The following is an 18,360-nucleotide window of genomic DNA, read 5'->3' as shown; positions in this document are numbered from 1 at the left end:
TTCTTGAGTTTTTGAGAGAACAAGAACAAAATTTATCCTGAATCCTAGTAACAGTATAAAACTCAGCAATCTGTTTATATGAGTATAAAATAATCAAGGAATTTAAGATGCACTGTAGTGTTTTTTCCCTGAAAAATAGATCTGACATTCTTTGGTCCAATACATTTTAGAGTAAGATTGCTCTCCAGACTCCACTGACTCTATTGGCTAGAGTCTCCTTTGAATAAAACAGGAGTATAGATGTGTAGCCAACTCAGGTCAAATGTCCAAGTCAGAGTAAGATAGCAGGAGCTCAATTTTGCATCCTCAAAGCCAAATGATTTTCATGGCTATCTTGATGCAGTAAGTTAAAGAATGGCGTTGCAGAACCACTGCCTATGTGTGAGCTATGCTATTGATACTTCTGTGATTAACAGTTAATAATGAAATACCATGGAAATAATAAAAATATAGACCTTGTGGACAAATTCTCCAAACACTGTCTGCACCATTAACCCTGGGTAAGTAAATCAGTAACTTCAGAGACTACTTAGTAAGGACTTGTGAATTCAGACCTAATGATCTGATTTTCTTTTCCATTTCTGAAAGACTAAGAAAGTCTACTTCTCTCACCCTCCAAGTTTTTCTTTAAATTTAGCGCCACTGCTTATAAACACGGGTTATTTGTTGCACTTTAGAATATGCTAAAATGTTCCTAGCTATTTTACAGGTGACTTTATGAAGCCATAAATCTACATAAAAATGTGTCTGTTCTTTGCAGAATCAACGGTCTTTATCCCTCAGTCCACCTATACTATTGAAGAAGATGTTGGTGAATTATTTATTCCAGTCAGAAGAAGTGGAGATGTGAGCCAGGAACTGATGGTTATCTGCTACACACAACAAGGTAACAGAATCTACTATAGAAAAAAAGGCAAAAATGGAAGAGAGACAGAAAAGCAATACGAATTGTTCCGTCTATTGCATAATAAAATTGTTTATAACTCTGTTAATTTCTTTTTCATCTAAATATCTTCAGATTCAACTGGAAATGTATTCATCTTTGCAATCTGTCTTAGAGTATTATTGAATACAGCTGAAAAATTATCATGTTCCAAATTTCTGCTGTTTGTTAGGAGGTGAAGAGGATCTGTGTTCTTTATCTTTTTGCAAGATTTTTAGATGCAGCCCCATATATCTGAAAGTGATGACTGAAAACAACTGAAAACACTGCAGTGATTGCCCAGGATATACTTTATTTTATTTTATCTTGAAAAAATTAGTATAAAATAATATTGCTTAATTGCCATGCTTCTCCTTCATCTGCCTTTCATCTACCTATTAATTATATCCATGCAGAGCATGGGTTCTCTACACCTGTGCTTTTATTATTATTTTTCATCTGCAGAGATGAAGCAATATTTTTGGTGAGGTGATCTGGAATCAAAATAATTTGTTTTCATCAGATTCTGTTACAGTTAATTTCTGGTCCATTGATATCTTTAATGGGTAAATTATACTAAGGGAGTTAACTGGCAATCCTCACAGCATCTCCTTTGTCAGTCTGTGTTTCTTGTGACAGACTACAGTATTCCTTCTGACTGGAAAACTGCAAATGAATTTGAGGAGCCATGTGCTTGCATTGCATCATACACACAAGTAGTTTGTCCAAGTAAACAGAAATGAACATAAAATTCAGCCTCTGTGAGGGGATCATTATAACCATGGTATGTATAGTGACTGGTTTTTTTTTATGCCACAGGAACAGCATCTGGCACTGCCCCAACATCTGTACTTTCTTACTCTGACTACATATCCAGGCCTGAGGATCACAACAGCATTCTACGTTTTGACAAAGATGAACGAGAAAAAACGTGTCGGATCGTCATCATAGATGATTCCTTGTATGAAGAGGCTGAGACCTTTGATGTTTTGCTGAGCATGCCAATGGGTGGAAGAATTGGCACAGATTTCCCAAGCACTCGAATTACCATTGTACCTGACAAGGATGATGGTAAGACATCACGCAATAAAGTGATATTCCCAGTTCATGAGAGAAATTACAAATACCATCACACTCAAATCAGTGTGTAGAAATTGGATTTTTGCACTTCTTCCTTGTGGTTAAAACACATGCTGCTTCCATCTTGAGATTTGAAAATGCCATTAGAAAGCTATGTGCCTTTTCTAAAGTATTTAGTATTGATATTTTATGGCTTGAGAAAATCACAAGAGCAGTGATTGGGAGTGAGGAGATGCACCTTTACATTCTACCACAGTAACAGGTATAAGCCAAAATGTCACCCTGCATGGGCACCCTTGTATGTGTGATTCTGAGGTTGTGTCCACAAAGTCTTCAGGCCCATTGCATTATGCTCCAAAGGGCCATAGGCCTCTCCATTTAGAGGCCCTGATGGACCAGAAGCCATCTAGCAGCTGCTAAGAGGGAAGCTATGTTCCTTCTGATTTGATGCTTCATTTAAATTTCTGCCTAGAAGTGTCCACATATGCTTCCGTTGTCTTTTTAATAAAGCAAATAATCAAAAGACAGTAATGTTTCTTTAGAAATTGCCTCAGTAAGGAAGTGCTGACAGAATGATGTCCTTTGTTCAAATGATCAATAGCTTTGATATGTTACATTGAAAGGGACATTTCTGACGCTGCTTAGAGAGAGGTCCGTGACTAAGGAAGAGTAGAACCGGCACACTGTATCACCAACTGCTTTCAAAAATACATGCAAGTATTATTGCGGCCTCAAGCCTCTCCTTCAGTGTCCCGAGCGTTGGTTTGGCAATGCTCTTTCTAGGCGTGGTAGCAAAAAGTTTCCTGGTACAATTACCCTCATTTATGCATGTGGTTTGGAGGCTGACATCTCAGCTGTAAATTCTGTGAAAGGAATACTGATAAGCTATATTACTCCTCTCTATGAGGCCATAAACCATCTGTTGTGATACTGTCGTATTTCCTAAAGACTAATGTGAGGGATTATATAGTACAGTACTCTTTGAAAGTCTGATGCCAAGATAGACAGTTATTATCAGCACAGTGATTTCTCCCTAGTTAAGGATATAAAAGGCAGCTCTTAAAGGCAGGAAGTTGACACCCATCTAATTGCATCGTAAATACTCAGTCTGCCTAAAATTTCTCACGTGTAATCCTGTGACAGAGGTGACTTTGTTTTCTCTCTGGAGCATCTGGGTAATCATATAGCATTAATGAATACAATAGTTTGAAATAACACTCCTTCTAAAGTAACAGACCATATATTGAATGCAAGCTGAAATAGAAATATGTTTATCTGACTTTGCTGATAGCAAATACAGGTTTATATGTATAGGTTTTTTACAACAATTTGATTTTTTTAATAATTGTGATGAATTCATGAACTTTGCAGTTTGTAGATAGCAGAGCACAGAATACTGGGAGAGTAGCTATAAAAAAAATATATGCATGAAGAAGCTGATTACCCAGCTTTGGAAGGTGTTCTGACTGATTAAAAAGTATATGGAAAGTTTGGGATGGGGAGAATGTTTCTCCGAGAGATTATTTAAAACAGAGGTGAACTGAAATTAGAGCATCTAACTTCGGTGGGAAAATCAGTGCCTGAGAGGCAATGCTTTTATATACTGTTTTTAGTATTTAAAATAAGATATTGTTATCCATAGGCTTATACAGTCATTTTAACAGTAACCTAGAGTGCTCTTGAATAAGAGATGATGAAAGTTAATCAATAACAACATAGTATAGAACTTAATAGTTTATGAAACACCCACAAGATATTAGGAAAGTTAACAAGAAATCTCCTTTATTTTAACACTGCCATTAAAAAACATGAAAAGTAATTTGGTTTGTATACCACCGTTCAGTTTTAAGTCTAATATTTCTTGCATTCATCAGTACAACCTGCATCAACACTACAAACTTTTAAACAAGAATTATTTCACAAGTAATAATAATATTATGGGATTTATTAAAAAAACTGGGGAAGTGTTTGGGGCATTAGAGTAGAATATTCTCATTATGTAACAACTGAAATATCTACATTTGTTGGTAAGAGTAAACAATACTTTGGCTATTGAAAGATAAGGGGGCCTTGAAGGATAAGTTTGGGTTGTTTTTTACAAACATTCACTTATCTTTTTGCACCCAAAATGTTGGATATGTCATATTTGAAATAGTGTGACAGAACTCCTTTTTCGTTTTCTGTATCAATGAAAGTACTCCCACAAAAAATTCCAGAACGTTCAAAAACTTACTGACAATTCACTTACCAGTAAAGTTTTCTACCACATGCTTTCAGTTTGCACAAAAACATAAAGCGTGGTAACAGAAAAGTCTATATGTATTTTGTTTCATCTGAGGTCTGTTGTGCTGCCTGTTCTATAAAAAACAGAGTGCAGAGTACAGACTACAGAGTAGATAAAGTCTAAGTTATACCTTACATATTTATTTATGTATTCACACACACATATAAATATATATGTTCTTATTTCAGGCTTTGTATATACAAACATATTTATGTAATGCGTGAGCAATTTAACACCCTGGCAGTCACATTTGAAATTCCACATAAAAAAGCAGTGGATTTTAAGCAGCATTGGTTATTATTGTTTATTGTGCACAAAATTAATTTTACTAAGTTAAAATAATATGCTGTGAGAAATAAAAAGCATTTTCTTTAGCTTTTAACAATAAAATTTAATTCAGAATATGCCTAAGGAAGAGGTGGATAAAAGCTTTAGCACATATATAACAGCCTTTGAGCTATGGTAATGTTATCATACTAAATTATGTAGTCCACTTTAGTCTCTTTAATTCACATCTACTGATATATTTTTCTCATTGTTTGTTTAAATTCATCTTCTGCTTAACAAACTTTCTTTGGCTGAATGTCACAGCATGTCATTAAGTTGTGATTTCTTCAAGTACTGTGACTGGATTGACTTTATGCATTGACTTCTTCAGGTCAAAAGATACAAACAGCAAAGGTCAAAGTTTAATAATACTACATGAGATCTTTCCTATGGAAGTCAAGTCAGCGCTAGCAACATTACCTTATCTCCTCTGGCATTCAATGCAAGTTAATTAGGAAACATTCACCTTCAGTACCTATCATCAAAGTCTTTTCTTCTTCTTTCATTTATAGAGAAGTGCCTTAGGGTCTGACTAAAATAGCTGAGTTGCTGTACAATCATGACAATAAACAAAAGGTAAAAGAGGCATGCTCAACTTTCTAGTGAAGCAGATTATATTAAAGAAATTCCTGGCAATTGAATACTTTAATTGGGGATTATACAGTTGTGCTGTGCTGCCAAAGCAAAATCTGAAAAAAAATCATACTATGTAGAACATGCACAGGTGTATTTATATATTGTGAAAGGTGATTTTAAAATTGGTGCTGCTGTTGGGACATTTATTAATTTGAAAGAGACTTTTCCTGATAGGTCCTGAAGTTGGAGACAGATAGGAAAGAAGAAAAGGATTAAGTTAATGAAATACACAGCAAAGTAAGTTGTGCATGGAAATCTTGGAGACAGAGTCATATGTGTCACTACAGTTTAAGCACTAAAAAATAAAAACATGGATCTGTTTGAGTCAGAGGTGATAGGTACTAACCATGAGACACTCAAAGAAAAGCAGCCAGGGGAAAGACCTATACAAATCATCCACTTTTGAGTGGCAGTAATCCCACCTGATAGGAGCCATCTATACATTTAGACATCTCATTCAAGCGGGTCAGGATCCTTCTATAGTTAATTAAAAGAGAGCTGTACTCCCAGGAACCATCCCACCCTAGAAGTATCTAAACTGTTGAGATCAATCACTGTGGGTACCTGATGCATCTGAATACATCAATTTCTGACAATAGAAATTTAATTTGCCTTAAACCCAAAGTGGTAAGAACTACTGGCATGAAGGAATTAATTTTTTTTAAATTTTGTGTTAAAACAGCTCCTACTATAGAATGTCATTAAACAACAGAGAGATACATAGCTATTCCTGCTTCATAAAGTAATTATGATTTCTAAAGAAAAAACTAACAGAATCTAGTTGAAATCTAAAGAAATGAATTCTGAAGAGTGTTTCAATAGGTATTTAGAGTAATTATGATTTCTAAAGAAAAAACTAACAGAATCTAGTTGAAATCTAAAGAAATGAATTCTGAAGAGTGTTTCAATAGGTATTTAGAGTAATTATGATTTCTAAAGAAAAAACTAACAGAATCTAGTTGAAATCTAAAGAAATGAATTCTGAAGAGTGTTTCAATAGGTATTTAGACGTTCAAGATAAAATCCAAAACCAAACAAAAAACCTCAACCATTTTCCATACAAATGTGAACATGTGTTAGTAAATCTAGCCAGAATTGATGGGCTAAACTACTTGTCTTCATGCATCTCAAGGATCTGGAGGATGAACAGAAATCCCTGAAGAATTTGAGGTCAGTTGATTGACTCAGGACATACCTATCCTGCATGGAGAGCACAGAGTTCAGCATAAAGCTCATTCAGAGGAGGCACTTTACATAATAGATCGATATTATGCATCCAGGAAAAGAAAGATAGGGTTGCTGTGCACTTTTCATTCCCCTTGAGGAGTCCTGGAGTTTAGTCTGAAAACACCCAGACCCCAGTCTTCCATGCAAATGCCTTAATCCCCAGGCACTTAGCAACTAAGCAAGATCAGCCTTAGAAGTGCACTGTTTTTCCAAATGAAGCTGTGACTCTGAAATCATGTCACATATATATATAAAAAATGAGATCAAACTCTTTTGTTAGTATTTATCTGGGAATGAGGAGCCTGTAATTTGGTTCCAACACTAACACGTTGCTGTGTTGTGTGCAAGAAGTCTGATACAAAATGCTTTAGTCCTTGCAACAAGGCTTTCAGTCAAAGCTCTGCGCTCTCATAGTCAAATGTTTTGATTGCTCAGCTGATGATTTGGACTCTTTTTTTACTTACTCTGTTTTGTGCTGTGGGCAAATTTTAAAGTCTTCTTTTGTAATCACATTTGGAAACCAGGAGAGAAGAGGTGTGATGAATGTACAGCTGGACACTTACAGCTAAGAGGAGAATGCTTACAATTATTTTGTTTGCTTCAAGTTTTTTGTCAGTGGCTGTCTTCCCATGTGGTTTTAATTCCATGCTACTGTATTTAGTGTTGCCATGAGAGCACACAGCCTTACCGTCAGGCTGACAAACAGTCATCTTGCCTTAGTGGAATTGTTGAAGCCTCATGCTGTTCACAGCAGGAAGTACATTAAATACATTTGTTCCACTTCATTCACATTAGATGGGCAAGCAGCCGTTCAGACTTCTTGACATTTCTACATCAAGGCTGGGAAAGCAAAGGCCTCAGGCTTATGTCAGAGGTTTGCTTACCATTTTCTTTATACCTACTCAACAGAACTGATCACTCATATCATCCACCATGATAGAGGATAGCACTATCTGGGAATATTTTACAGGTGAGTAAAGCAGATGATGCCATGATCATGGTATGGTAATGCAGAAAGCCAATGTTAGAGGTCAAACAGAACAGATTAAGTCTTTAGTCTTCTGGAGATTTCTTTAAAACACTTGCTGCCACTCCCTCTACAGTTAATTAAACTTTGGAAATCCTTAGACCATCTTCTGGAAATCAGTAGCCACTAGCACTTGTCCAACTTGCTTGGAGTAGTAAAGTCCATACTGATGTTTACCATCAATAGCCTGAAAAGAGGCAGAAAGTCAGCACTGCAGTGCTACATTATAAATATATATTTTGCATTGTCTCCCAGTAGGCATAAAGTATTAACTAACTTTCAGTGTGTATACTGAGCCAAATTTCAGATGATGATAATTAAATATTCTATTAGTAACCTAGTTTGTCAGAGGGACATCCTTATCTCACAAAGCTGTCTGGAGTCTCCTTACTTCCACTGGCTTCTGAGGCAGGCAATCAAATGTGTCTTTTTCTTTTCAACAATACTTGTGTCATAACCTTAAACTGAGGGGGTGGTTGATTGGTCTTGCTAGTTAATATCTGCTAATCTATTTGTCCAATTTTATTTACAACCTGACACTATTGGCAGAGCATGTCTAGTGTTATATTATGGACTGGAGTCATGATTTGGCCAAGTATCCTTCACCATTCTCTGGAAATGACTAAAATAACAAACTAGTTGTTCTTTTTTCCTCTGTACATCCATCTTTTACTACTTTCTTCCTTTTCTGTCTTTACAATGCCTGTGGGTCTGATGCCTCTGGCACTTCTGTGCAGCTTTTAACTTCTTTTGTCCTCTCATTAGGTAAAATTTCTGTGTGAGCCCTCCCCTTTCCCCAGTCTGTGGCAGGTGGCCAGATTGGCAACTAGTCAAGGGAAAAAGTGGAAGACAGCCATTTTATGACATGTTATACTCCCAGTTTTCTTTACTTATGGTTTCTTATTATCACCAGTTCAACAGAGTGAAAAATGTTCAATTTATGATGATAGCCTTAAAGATTTTGGAAAGTCCCTGTTTGTTGTCTATCACAGAAATAAATTAATGTCATATATTATAGTAAGACATTCTGTAGAGGCAACCAGGTGCATTTATGATTTGTTTTTCCAGCTATATCTGTTCCTGACAGCTTATTATATGTGTGTGTCTGCAGGTACACACTCACATGTTATATATATATGAACTACAGATGTTTGATTAATCTTATCTTTACTTATCCACTTAATAACTAGGTATATAGTTCAACCTTATGATCTAGGTTCCTTTAATACATAAGGAGGACAGAGGATGACCTCCAGACAGTACTTTGTCACATCTATTTCAGATGGCTCCTCTCCAGGACAGAGGACTCAGCTAGTAGAGCAGCATATGTCTAAGCCTTCACTACTGCAAGTTCTTAAATGGTTAGCTTACATATGCATTATTATATTTCTATGTGAATTATAGTAGTATTTCTAGGAGAGTGTCAAAATACAGACAACAGCTTTTGAGTTTTGTACTCAAAGCACATAAAACAGTTGATAAGCAGAAGGTATGAAATTACATGAACTGTAGAAAACTGATACTTCCTGTTAAATCTAGAGTGAGTTAAATGAAATGGTGTTCTTATGTGTACTATGTTGTTTTCCAGAGCCTAATGGATCATTGTTTTATGATAGTTCACTCATGAGTACATTGAACATTTATATCTCCTGTCCTCCTGTAGCATATTGTATTTTTTATGGCTTTGGTCTTTTTACTGCAGAGCTTATATTTATTATAGACTGTTTGAAAATGTGGCAACTGCCTAGCAAACCATTCTAAATTAATCATTTGTTCTTGGTTGCTTGCGGTCGTTAGGGAATTAATATAGTGACCCAGTGAGTGCTTTGTGTGTTTAAGATTCGGATAATCAGGTTGTGTAGGACATCTTGGTACATTCAATTTTCCTAAGGTTTCTTCAGATCATCTTGTTTCCTCTGAAATTCCTTATACTGAGACTTTGCCATTTTGCTCATCAGTCTTTGAAGACCCAAAAAATAAGAAACAACACACTAACCAGTGTAACCCATTGGGCTTTAATGACATTGATTCTCCTTTTGAATGTGTAAATCTTCAAAGGATTAACTCAGTTATTATTTCACATTACTGTCTGGCAACTCTTTTCTCTTCCCACATGAATGGGGTCAGAAGTCCAAAAGAGACGATTCAAGAACTTTTAACATACAGCAGATCATATTTTCTGTCATTAGAGCTCTGGTTTTATGGTCTGATAAGTCTGGCTGTTACTCTATTTTCACTTCTGTTCTGTATTCTCCGCCGAGTCCCATCCTCAACATTAGCTCCTGTAAAGAGAGCATGGAAGATCTCTTGCATGTTTTTCTTCTCAGACCTCAGTGGCCTAAATGTGTTCCCAATGTATGTGGGCAGAAAAGCCTGTAAGAAATTGTTTCTGCCAGTTAAGCAAATGCAACATAGCTAGCATTGTGACTGAAGAGTAAAAGTGCAAAAATCTAAAGTCAGAATTGGGACAGTGTCTTTTTTAGCCTCTCTTGTGATATGGTTCTCCAATCCAGAAAAGTCTATATATACATATAGGCAGAAGAACAGATTTAATAACTATCTACAAGAATGGACAGAATAATAATTTTCTTTTAAAAATGTGGTGCAGGCTGTGCCAGAAATGATATACAAGTACCAACAGCCACCTGGAAAACAAAGTATTTTACATTTCTTGGTTATGCTGTTCTTCTTCTCTGGATGATTTGTAGTAATGATAGTTACTTCTTCATTTGTTCTTCAATGAAACCAAACACATTTGCTGCTTTGATAAGATTCAGATTTGTAATTCATTTCCTTAAAATAAATTTAACAGCTTCACCTCTGTGCCTGGTAAAATCACGGAACAGATCCTTCTGGAAGATATGTAGAGAAATACGGAAGACAGGGAAGTGATTAGAGACAGCTAACATGGCTTCACCAAGGGCAAATCATACCTCACTAATCTAATGGCCTTCTATGATGGAGTGACTGCATCGGTGGACAAAGGAAGTGCTACAGATGTGATCTACCTGGACTTCTTCAAGGCCTTTGATACAGGCTGCCCCAACATTCTTACCTCAAAATTGAAGAGAGATGGGTTTGATAGATAGACCATTAGATGGATAAGAAATTAGCTGGATGGCTGCATCCAAATAGTGACACTCAATGTTTCAAAGTCCAAACAGAAACCACTAATGAGTAGTGTTCTTCAAGGGTCTGTACTGGGACCAATACTGTTTAATATTTTCATCAATGACATAGACAGTGGGATTTAATGCACCCTCAGCAAGTTTTCAGATGATACCAAGCTGAGTGGTGCAGTTGGCATGCCTGAGGGAGGGGATGCCATACAGAAGGACCTTTCCGGGCTTGAGAAGTGGGCCCATGTGAACCTCATGAGGTTCAACAAGGCCAAGTGCAAAGTTCCGCAACCAAGTTGGGGCAATCCCCAATATCAGTACAGACTGGGGGATGAATGGTAACGCCCCCTGCACAGAAGGACTTGGGGATACTGGTGGATGAAAAATTGGACATGAACCAGCAATCTGCTCTTTGCATCCCAGAAAGCCAATTGTATCCTGGGCTGCATCAAAAGCAGCATGGCCAGCAGGTCAAGGGAGGTGATTCTGCCCCTCTACTCCACTCTGGTGAGACTCCACCTGGAGTCCTGCGTCCAGCTATGGAGCCCTCAGCACAGGAAAGACATGGACCTGTTGGAGTGGGTCCAGAGGAGAGCCACAAAAATGATCAGAGGGATGGAACACCTCTCCTGTGAGGACAGGCTGAGACAGTTGGGGTTGTTCAGCCTGGAGAAGGTTCTGTGGACACCTTATTGCAGCCTTTCAACAGATAAAGGGGGCTTATAAGAAAGAGAGAAAGAGACTTTTTACCAGGGCCTGTAGTGACAGGAGGGAATGATTTTAAACTGAAAGAGGGTAAATTTAGTTTGGACATAAGAACTGTTCTGTGATTCTATGAAAAATCAGTATCAGAAAATGCACAATTTGGATCTGTTTTGACCTTTAGGATATTGTTATATCCTTTCTCTCAAAGTCTGATGGCTTTCATTGCATAAGGAGCTCACCCATTTCCAGCATGCATTTACTTTTATGAAAGTCCAGGATTTCTGTCTTTGCTATTGAGTCTCCACAACTTCCTCACCATCCTCCTGTCAGCTGTCATTACCAAACACAATTCTTGTTTATCATTCAAAAGCCTTACTAATACTACTTGCCAACCAGTGGAAATCTCAGCTGGGGAGAAAACATAATTGTCATCACTATGACTTTGGGCTTTAAAGTGTTAGAGATCAGGGTCATGATTTAAGTGGATGATGTTATAAGACATTATAAAGAAAATGTTCATATAATGAGCTATTGCAGTTTTGTGGTTGTGTTTCTTGATATGAGTGTAGGTGTGAGGAACATGATTTGAAAGAAAAAAACTGAAAATATTCTTCTCAGAAAACCTCTGGTTTTGCAAATTTACTTATTAAGCTCAGATTCATTCTATAGACTGCTTTTTCTGTAAGGCCAAGTAGTAAACTAATTACTAAATTAAAATGTGAAAAACATATTTAGAAATGGCTACATGCTACATATTTATGTAGCCTAATTTCTAAAATGCTCTTCAGCTTCTCCTACCATCTCTGTTTGTAGCAGTCCTCATTTGCTATCGCACATATGAATCACTGACTGTGAGCTCCTTCATGCTTGGCCTCCTTGTGAGGTACCTTGTGTGTGGTATATTTAAATACTGCTGCCAAGCTTTCCCATTTATCTGCCTGCTTCTATTTCATCAGTTCATTGAGAATTTGTTACTGATGCCATTTCCTGGGCCTCTTACATAAAAATTATCTCATTCTTTTTAAAAATAGAACATGTAGCAGGTTTCAAGCTCTGTGGGAGGTCTAGCCAGTAGGAAAAAGGTATATGAAAGTCAGATGATTGCTGCAGGCAACACCATCACGTTTGGGTGTGTCCCCAGATTCCAAAGTGTTTGTTTCTTCAGCTATTAGTCTTTATATTTTTATTTACATTGGCAAATTAGGCAGTTATTTGGATAATGGAATAGTTTGTGCAGGTGATTGGAGCTTGATGAACTTGTAGCAGGAAAAATCTTTTGGCCCTGTCCTCACACTCTGAACAAATGAAAAGCTCCTCTGACACCTGTGATAGTTCCAGTGATATCAAGGTCTGCAGGCTATATCCTGAGGGTGCATGCAAGGATCATAACAATACTACTTCTACTAATAAATATTTTCACTTATATGTTAGTTGACATATATATGAATTTGGTATTTTGGAAAGGTAACAATGTTTCTCAGCAAATCAACAAAGGTGAATTAATTGCTTCCAAGAGAAGGTCTCTTGTAATAGTCAACCTCACACATTAGCCTTTCTTCTGAAATGCCCGTTATAGCTGGGAGGCAACTTAAGACTGTTCGTTGCCATCTTGTACGTAACAGTTAACTAATTGTTCAAAAAGTCATCTTCAGTTTAAAGGCACACATCTTGTACAAGTTGAGCTACAGCATGCCTTCATGCACCCAGATGTCTTTACTCTCCATGGTTCGGGCACAATCTGTAGCTCACCTAGTTATTACTGAACCATTATGAATTGCAACCTGGCATTAAGCAAAATCAGAATTAGCTGAGTTCTTCAGGCTGCAAAGTACGTTGCAGGCTGTCCTTGCAGCAGGAATGGGACTGACAAGTAGGTGACCAGAGATGGGGTATCACTGTAGCCATCTTACTGCCGTCCTCAGTCTTGCAGCTAGTGCTGTAGTCTACCTCCTTTGCTGTACTACGTTGCTCACATTTGACTTTTACTTATTCTTGTAGCAGAGAGGTTAGATGTGAACTCCAGGCCTGCTAGGCAGGTGCTGCTTGTGATGGTACGGTGAGTAGAGAAACTGAAGCATGGATGAACTTTAACGTAAAGGGTGAGTTAAAATGTAAAGGTCTATACTGAATTAGTATGTATCATAATTAATTAAAAGTGAATCATATATAATGTTGTTCATAGGAGTTATTGATCTTGATTCACACTGTGTTACTGTACTGAAATTACAGGGTTAAGTTACGTAAAATTAGAGTAATTCAGTGCTGAACTAGTCCAGTGAATATATGGTATTGCCTTTGTAGATTAAAAAAAAATTTGTGGTTTTTTTTTTAAATGGAACTGGGTTTGGTAAAGGTTGTATTAATTTGAGTCTGTCCTTTTACCTGTTATAATGTTTGCAGTATCCTTTAAAAAATCATTGTAAGTTGCTAGACAGAAATGGACTGTTGAGACAAATGGAAATGCAGACTTTATTTGCTTGAGATAATGTGTGTGGCAATTTGGCCGCAACTACTAATTTTGATTCTGAGGTGAATTTACTTTTTGATTGCAAAAGTTATGACAACAGTGCTAAGAAGATGAAAGCTGTTAAGATTACAACGTACAAATTTGAAAAGTAATCTGTTTTGACCACATCAAATAAAAAGCTATTGGCATTTGCACAATAGGTACCTGCTCCAGAACTGAGCTCTGACTGTAATCTTGACCCCTGCTTCTACAGCACTCAGCAAAAATAAATGACTTGGCAAATTAAATTCATTGTGCTAAATGCAAGCTCAGTTGCTTGCATAGCTTCAAGTATGTGTAAATAGCTGTAGAATGGTGCTACCTAGTTTCACATGTTAAAGTCCTCTTTGATAATATCATAATATAAATTTTTTGTAAAGGACAGTTTTTCTGAGCTTTTCTTTTGCTCCCATTAACATGCATGTATGAGAGACTACAGAAGTTGACCTTTACTGCTATTAAACAGTACATGCCCATTCCTTCTCAAATTTAATGGAACTCTTGTCCTTAACTGGTCTATCCACAACTTATCCACTTCACGTTCGGAAGGATGGAGAGTCTTGTGTTATAGACTCAGCAGCTCTGTCATTTAATGCTAGCTCCGATACCGAAATGCAAGTAAGCATTGTGTAGGGACATATACGTTGTCTGGGTATGAGCCAGATCAAGGCCAGAGGAAATCTGTCCATGTTTGTCTGTTGTTATGTCCAAGCTAATTAGCTGTGTTAACCATCAGGGCTCATTACTTTGGACTCAGCATTGCATTAACATGTCTCGGCTGTACCAGAACAGGCTAGCAGGCTTACAAAGCACTGTTTTGCACCTTCTGCATTACCACAACAGACTTCTGCTAGCTCTGGCAACTCATAATGTTCACATCGTAGCCTTGTACTGTACATGGAAAGAAGGAAGGCAAATGTTTTTAGGAATAAAAAGTTTAACACCACTAGAAAAGATCAACCATGAGTTCAGTTGTAATGACTGCTTCTCCTAGTTCCAATATCTAAATATGTTAGAGTGGCAGCTCTGATATTTTCTGTTATTTCTCTCCTCTTGAGAATATATATATGTATCTCTCATTGGAAACATACATCACTGAAAATCATTTTAGTATTAAGGCTTATCCAGGTGTCAGAACAGAAGAGTCTGTTCTTTTGTGTTTGCCCTATCCTGCTTTATGTATTATTTGCGCTGGCAGCCCAAACTAATTGTGACGCCTTACACCTCCCACAACCAATCTACTATTTTGCCCTGTTCCTCTAAAGCAGGTTGTAAGGATATAATTTTAAAAACATAAGCCTCCCTGGGGATAAACATTTTCATTCTATTGCATTGGTTTTTTTATATACCTTCAAAGACCGACTTATTTCTAACAGCATGAGTATCTCTCTTTGGAAACATACATCACTGAAAATCATTTTAGTATTAAGGCTTATCCAGGTGTCAGAACAGAAGAGTTTGTTCTTTTGTGTTTGCCCTATCCTGCTTTATGTATTATTTGCGCTGGCAGCCCAAACTAATTGTGACGCCTTACACCTCCCACAACCAATCTACTATTTTGCCCTGTTCCTCTAAAGCAGGTTGTAAGGATATAATTTTAAAAACATAAGCCTCCCTGGGAATAAACATTTTCATTCTATTGCATTGTTTTTTTTATATACCTTCAAAGACCGACCTATTTCTAACAGCATGAGAAGTGTGTTTTCCTGCTTGATGACTGACTAGTGCTGTAGTCGATATACACTCCTGACTGTATAAGTACAAAGGCACGACAAAGATTTCATTGCTGTGCCAAGAAACCTGGGACTAAAGCTCCTAACCTTTCTGCTCTGATTATTGTAACTTCATGCCAGTGAAATCTGTGGGTCTGAACAAAAAATACCCTAAAAAAACTTCCTCTTATTTCTGTAAGAGGAACCATTAAATTTGCAGTGGTCTCTCTTCAGAGTGATTACTAGATTAAAGATCTGCTGTAAGTGAGCCTGCAGTCATTGAGCAGAGTATTTTCCAGCCGTGACCTGAGAAAGACAATGCTTTCCCTGTTAGGAGCTTGGCTTTGCTACTTCCCCTGGGGAGCTACTAACACAGCTTGCAGGAAATGAACTTACAAAACATTTGTAAGGATTTATTTCTCAGGATGGGTGACCATGCAGAATGTGTCTTTCATTGAAGATACATGCCTCCAAAAGTGTGAAAAACCCAGTCTGGAATACAAGGCAAGCAAATGCAGGGTTTAGACATTTTTATGTTTGGCTGTGACTACAGGAACAAACAGTGCGTGAGAATTATTATTCTTCTTCAGCAGTAAAGCAAGCATTAGGATAACACTACAAGAAATAAACATTTTCCTTTCATTTTCTTCCATCTAGTTTAAGGCAGATCATCTAAGTTCCCTATGTAGTCAGTGAATAGAAGGGAATGCTTCCAGATCTCAGATTTTTAGCACTGCAGTGAGTGAGCCATTCCTCTTCTTCTGTATGCTCATTATGCTGGGAAACCTCCTGGAAAGGCTTATCTTTGTCCTTGCAAACTGAGAGCAAGCAGGCTGTGAATGTGAGTACCTCTCACTTGAGTGCTTAAAATGAGGTCCAGCCACCTCCAGCTCTAATTCCGGAACTACTGGAACATGAATATAGAAAGAATAGGATTATAAGAATGAGATTAGACTTGGGAAAGTGTGCTAAACTTTAAGAATACTTGTATTTACATGTATTAGATTTGTTAATATTTTTAACTGCTTTTATCTAACTGTTGGCACGTTCATAACTATTTGGTCTTAGTAGGCATTCTGTATTTTTATTTAGCCTCTAGAGTCTGGTTAAGTCTTTGTCCATTTTGAGAATTTTAGAAGACCATTGTATGTCTGAAATGGCACGTTTCTTTGCAGATCTAATATCCAGTTTTGCAGTATCCCTGTAAGTAGAACTCTCATCAAAGTTAATAGTAGTTATGCAAAATGGTCCAGAGACTGCGTCCTATTCACCTATTAAAAATGTTTCAGATAAGAGCTTTGCAGTCCCAAATATAAATGCAACTGCTGACAAACCAGTCCCTATAGGCAAATAATGTAAGATTGACATGTGTCTGTCTGTGCACACAAATACATACACATTTAAATACACATAATGTTGAATAAAAAATTTAAATTGGAACTGAAAGCCTTTTTATCTGTCAAAGTTAGACATTTACCAAGTTAGTCTTTCATGCTGCAAAGGCTGATGACCTTGATAGTGCTCAAGCAGGTCTATGCATCTGCAGTAAATGTATTCAGTTCCATCAATTTGTTACAACCCATGATTTTAGTTTTAGCAGATAAGTAGAGAGGCAGCTGCAATTGTTTCACCAATGTGGAATATTAAGGGGGGTTGTTTGTTTGCTTGTTTTTTAATAATTTATTTTGTCAGTTGTGAAATACTGGAAAAATCCTGAAAACAGAAGAGAAAATTATTTTCTCCAAAAGTTCCAATTTAACTCTTGAATGCCATTCAAAAATATTTATTAACTGCTGCCTTCTCAGATGTTTTGGCTTAGTAACAACTAAGTAACTGCTGAGTAAACTGAGGGGATTGTTGACTGTTGACAATCTGACTGAATTCAGTCATACTGTCCTTAAGTACTTCAGAAAAGCATAGGTATTTTGTCTGGTTATCTTACAAGACTCTCTAAAACCTTCAAAATACAATGTCTTCACAATATTTGTAGTGTAAAGCAGGTTCTTCAATTATAAAACACTTGTTCCATTGTAATAGAAGTCATAGATTTTGCAACATATAGTTTTAAGAAAATTTGACTGAATCATGGAAATGATGGGTCCAACTTCCACTTACTGTTAAAAAGGATTTATGTCTTTTACTTTGGGTAAGTTGTACCTTTTCTGTATGCTAGACATAGCTCTGTAGAACCATAAATTTTTCCAGTCATTTCCTTTTAATGCTTTATTTTTTTCTATACTTAATGAAGGGGAAGTATTCATAGTGCCACTGATAGAGTACTGATTAATTGCTATGATCTTTTACCATTTGCTGTATGGTATTTTCAAGCACATTTGTGATATTGTAACCTCATGATTATAATAAATTCTCACTAGGCAACATAAGAAAATTGTGATGAAATACAAAGTGAACTTGTGTAGGTCTTCAAATCACAGCCCAACTGTGGGGAAGGTAGGTATGATTTCTGATGTGCAATGGGAAAACTGAGGCACCGGCTGTGTGTGCTTACTCTTACACGTTTGAAACAGGAATGGAAGGGATAGAAAATGGGAGCTGATATACATCCAGGATGAAGCTGGGCTATGTTTTTAAGCCTGTTTACTTTGTGAAATTGCTGTGGGTAGAAAAACTGAAAAAGGGAGGGGAAAATTAGGATAAACAATATGTCTGTTAAGTGGGATAACACTTAACCTCATTTGCTTTTTGCTTTTCTTTCTTATAAACTGTGGAACTTAAATATTAAGATAAAAGACTATTCACATTCCAGTTTACATGAAATAAGATGGATTTTGTTTTAAATGCTAGATGCGGGGGA

General features: G+C 36.9%; 1 protein-coding gene across 1 annotated transcript in view; it reads left to right on the top strand.

The window, feature by feature from the left end:
* Positions 1–18,360, top strand: part of FREM2 (FRAS1 related extracellular matrix 2) — a 144,063-nt gene that overhangs the window by 85,765 nt on the left and 39,938 nt on the right. The window contains exons 5-6 of the mRNA XM_082010921.1: positions 761–886; positions 1,742–1,993. Coding sequence (XP_081867047.1) covers positions 761–886; positions 1,742–1,993 — 378 coding nt within the window. The remainder of the gene's footprint in view (positions 1–760; positions 887–1,741; positions 1,994–18,360) is intronic.

The sequence above is a fragment of the Phaethon aethereus genome (genome assembly GCF_964289735.1).
Source record: "Phaethon aethereus genome assembly, chromosome: 1".
Lineage (NCBI taxonomy): Eukaryota > Metazoa > Chordata > Aves > Phaethontiformes > Phaethontidae > Phaethon > Phaethon aethereus.
This window is presented reverse-complemented; position numbering and strand designations above follow the sequence as displayed.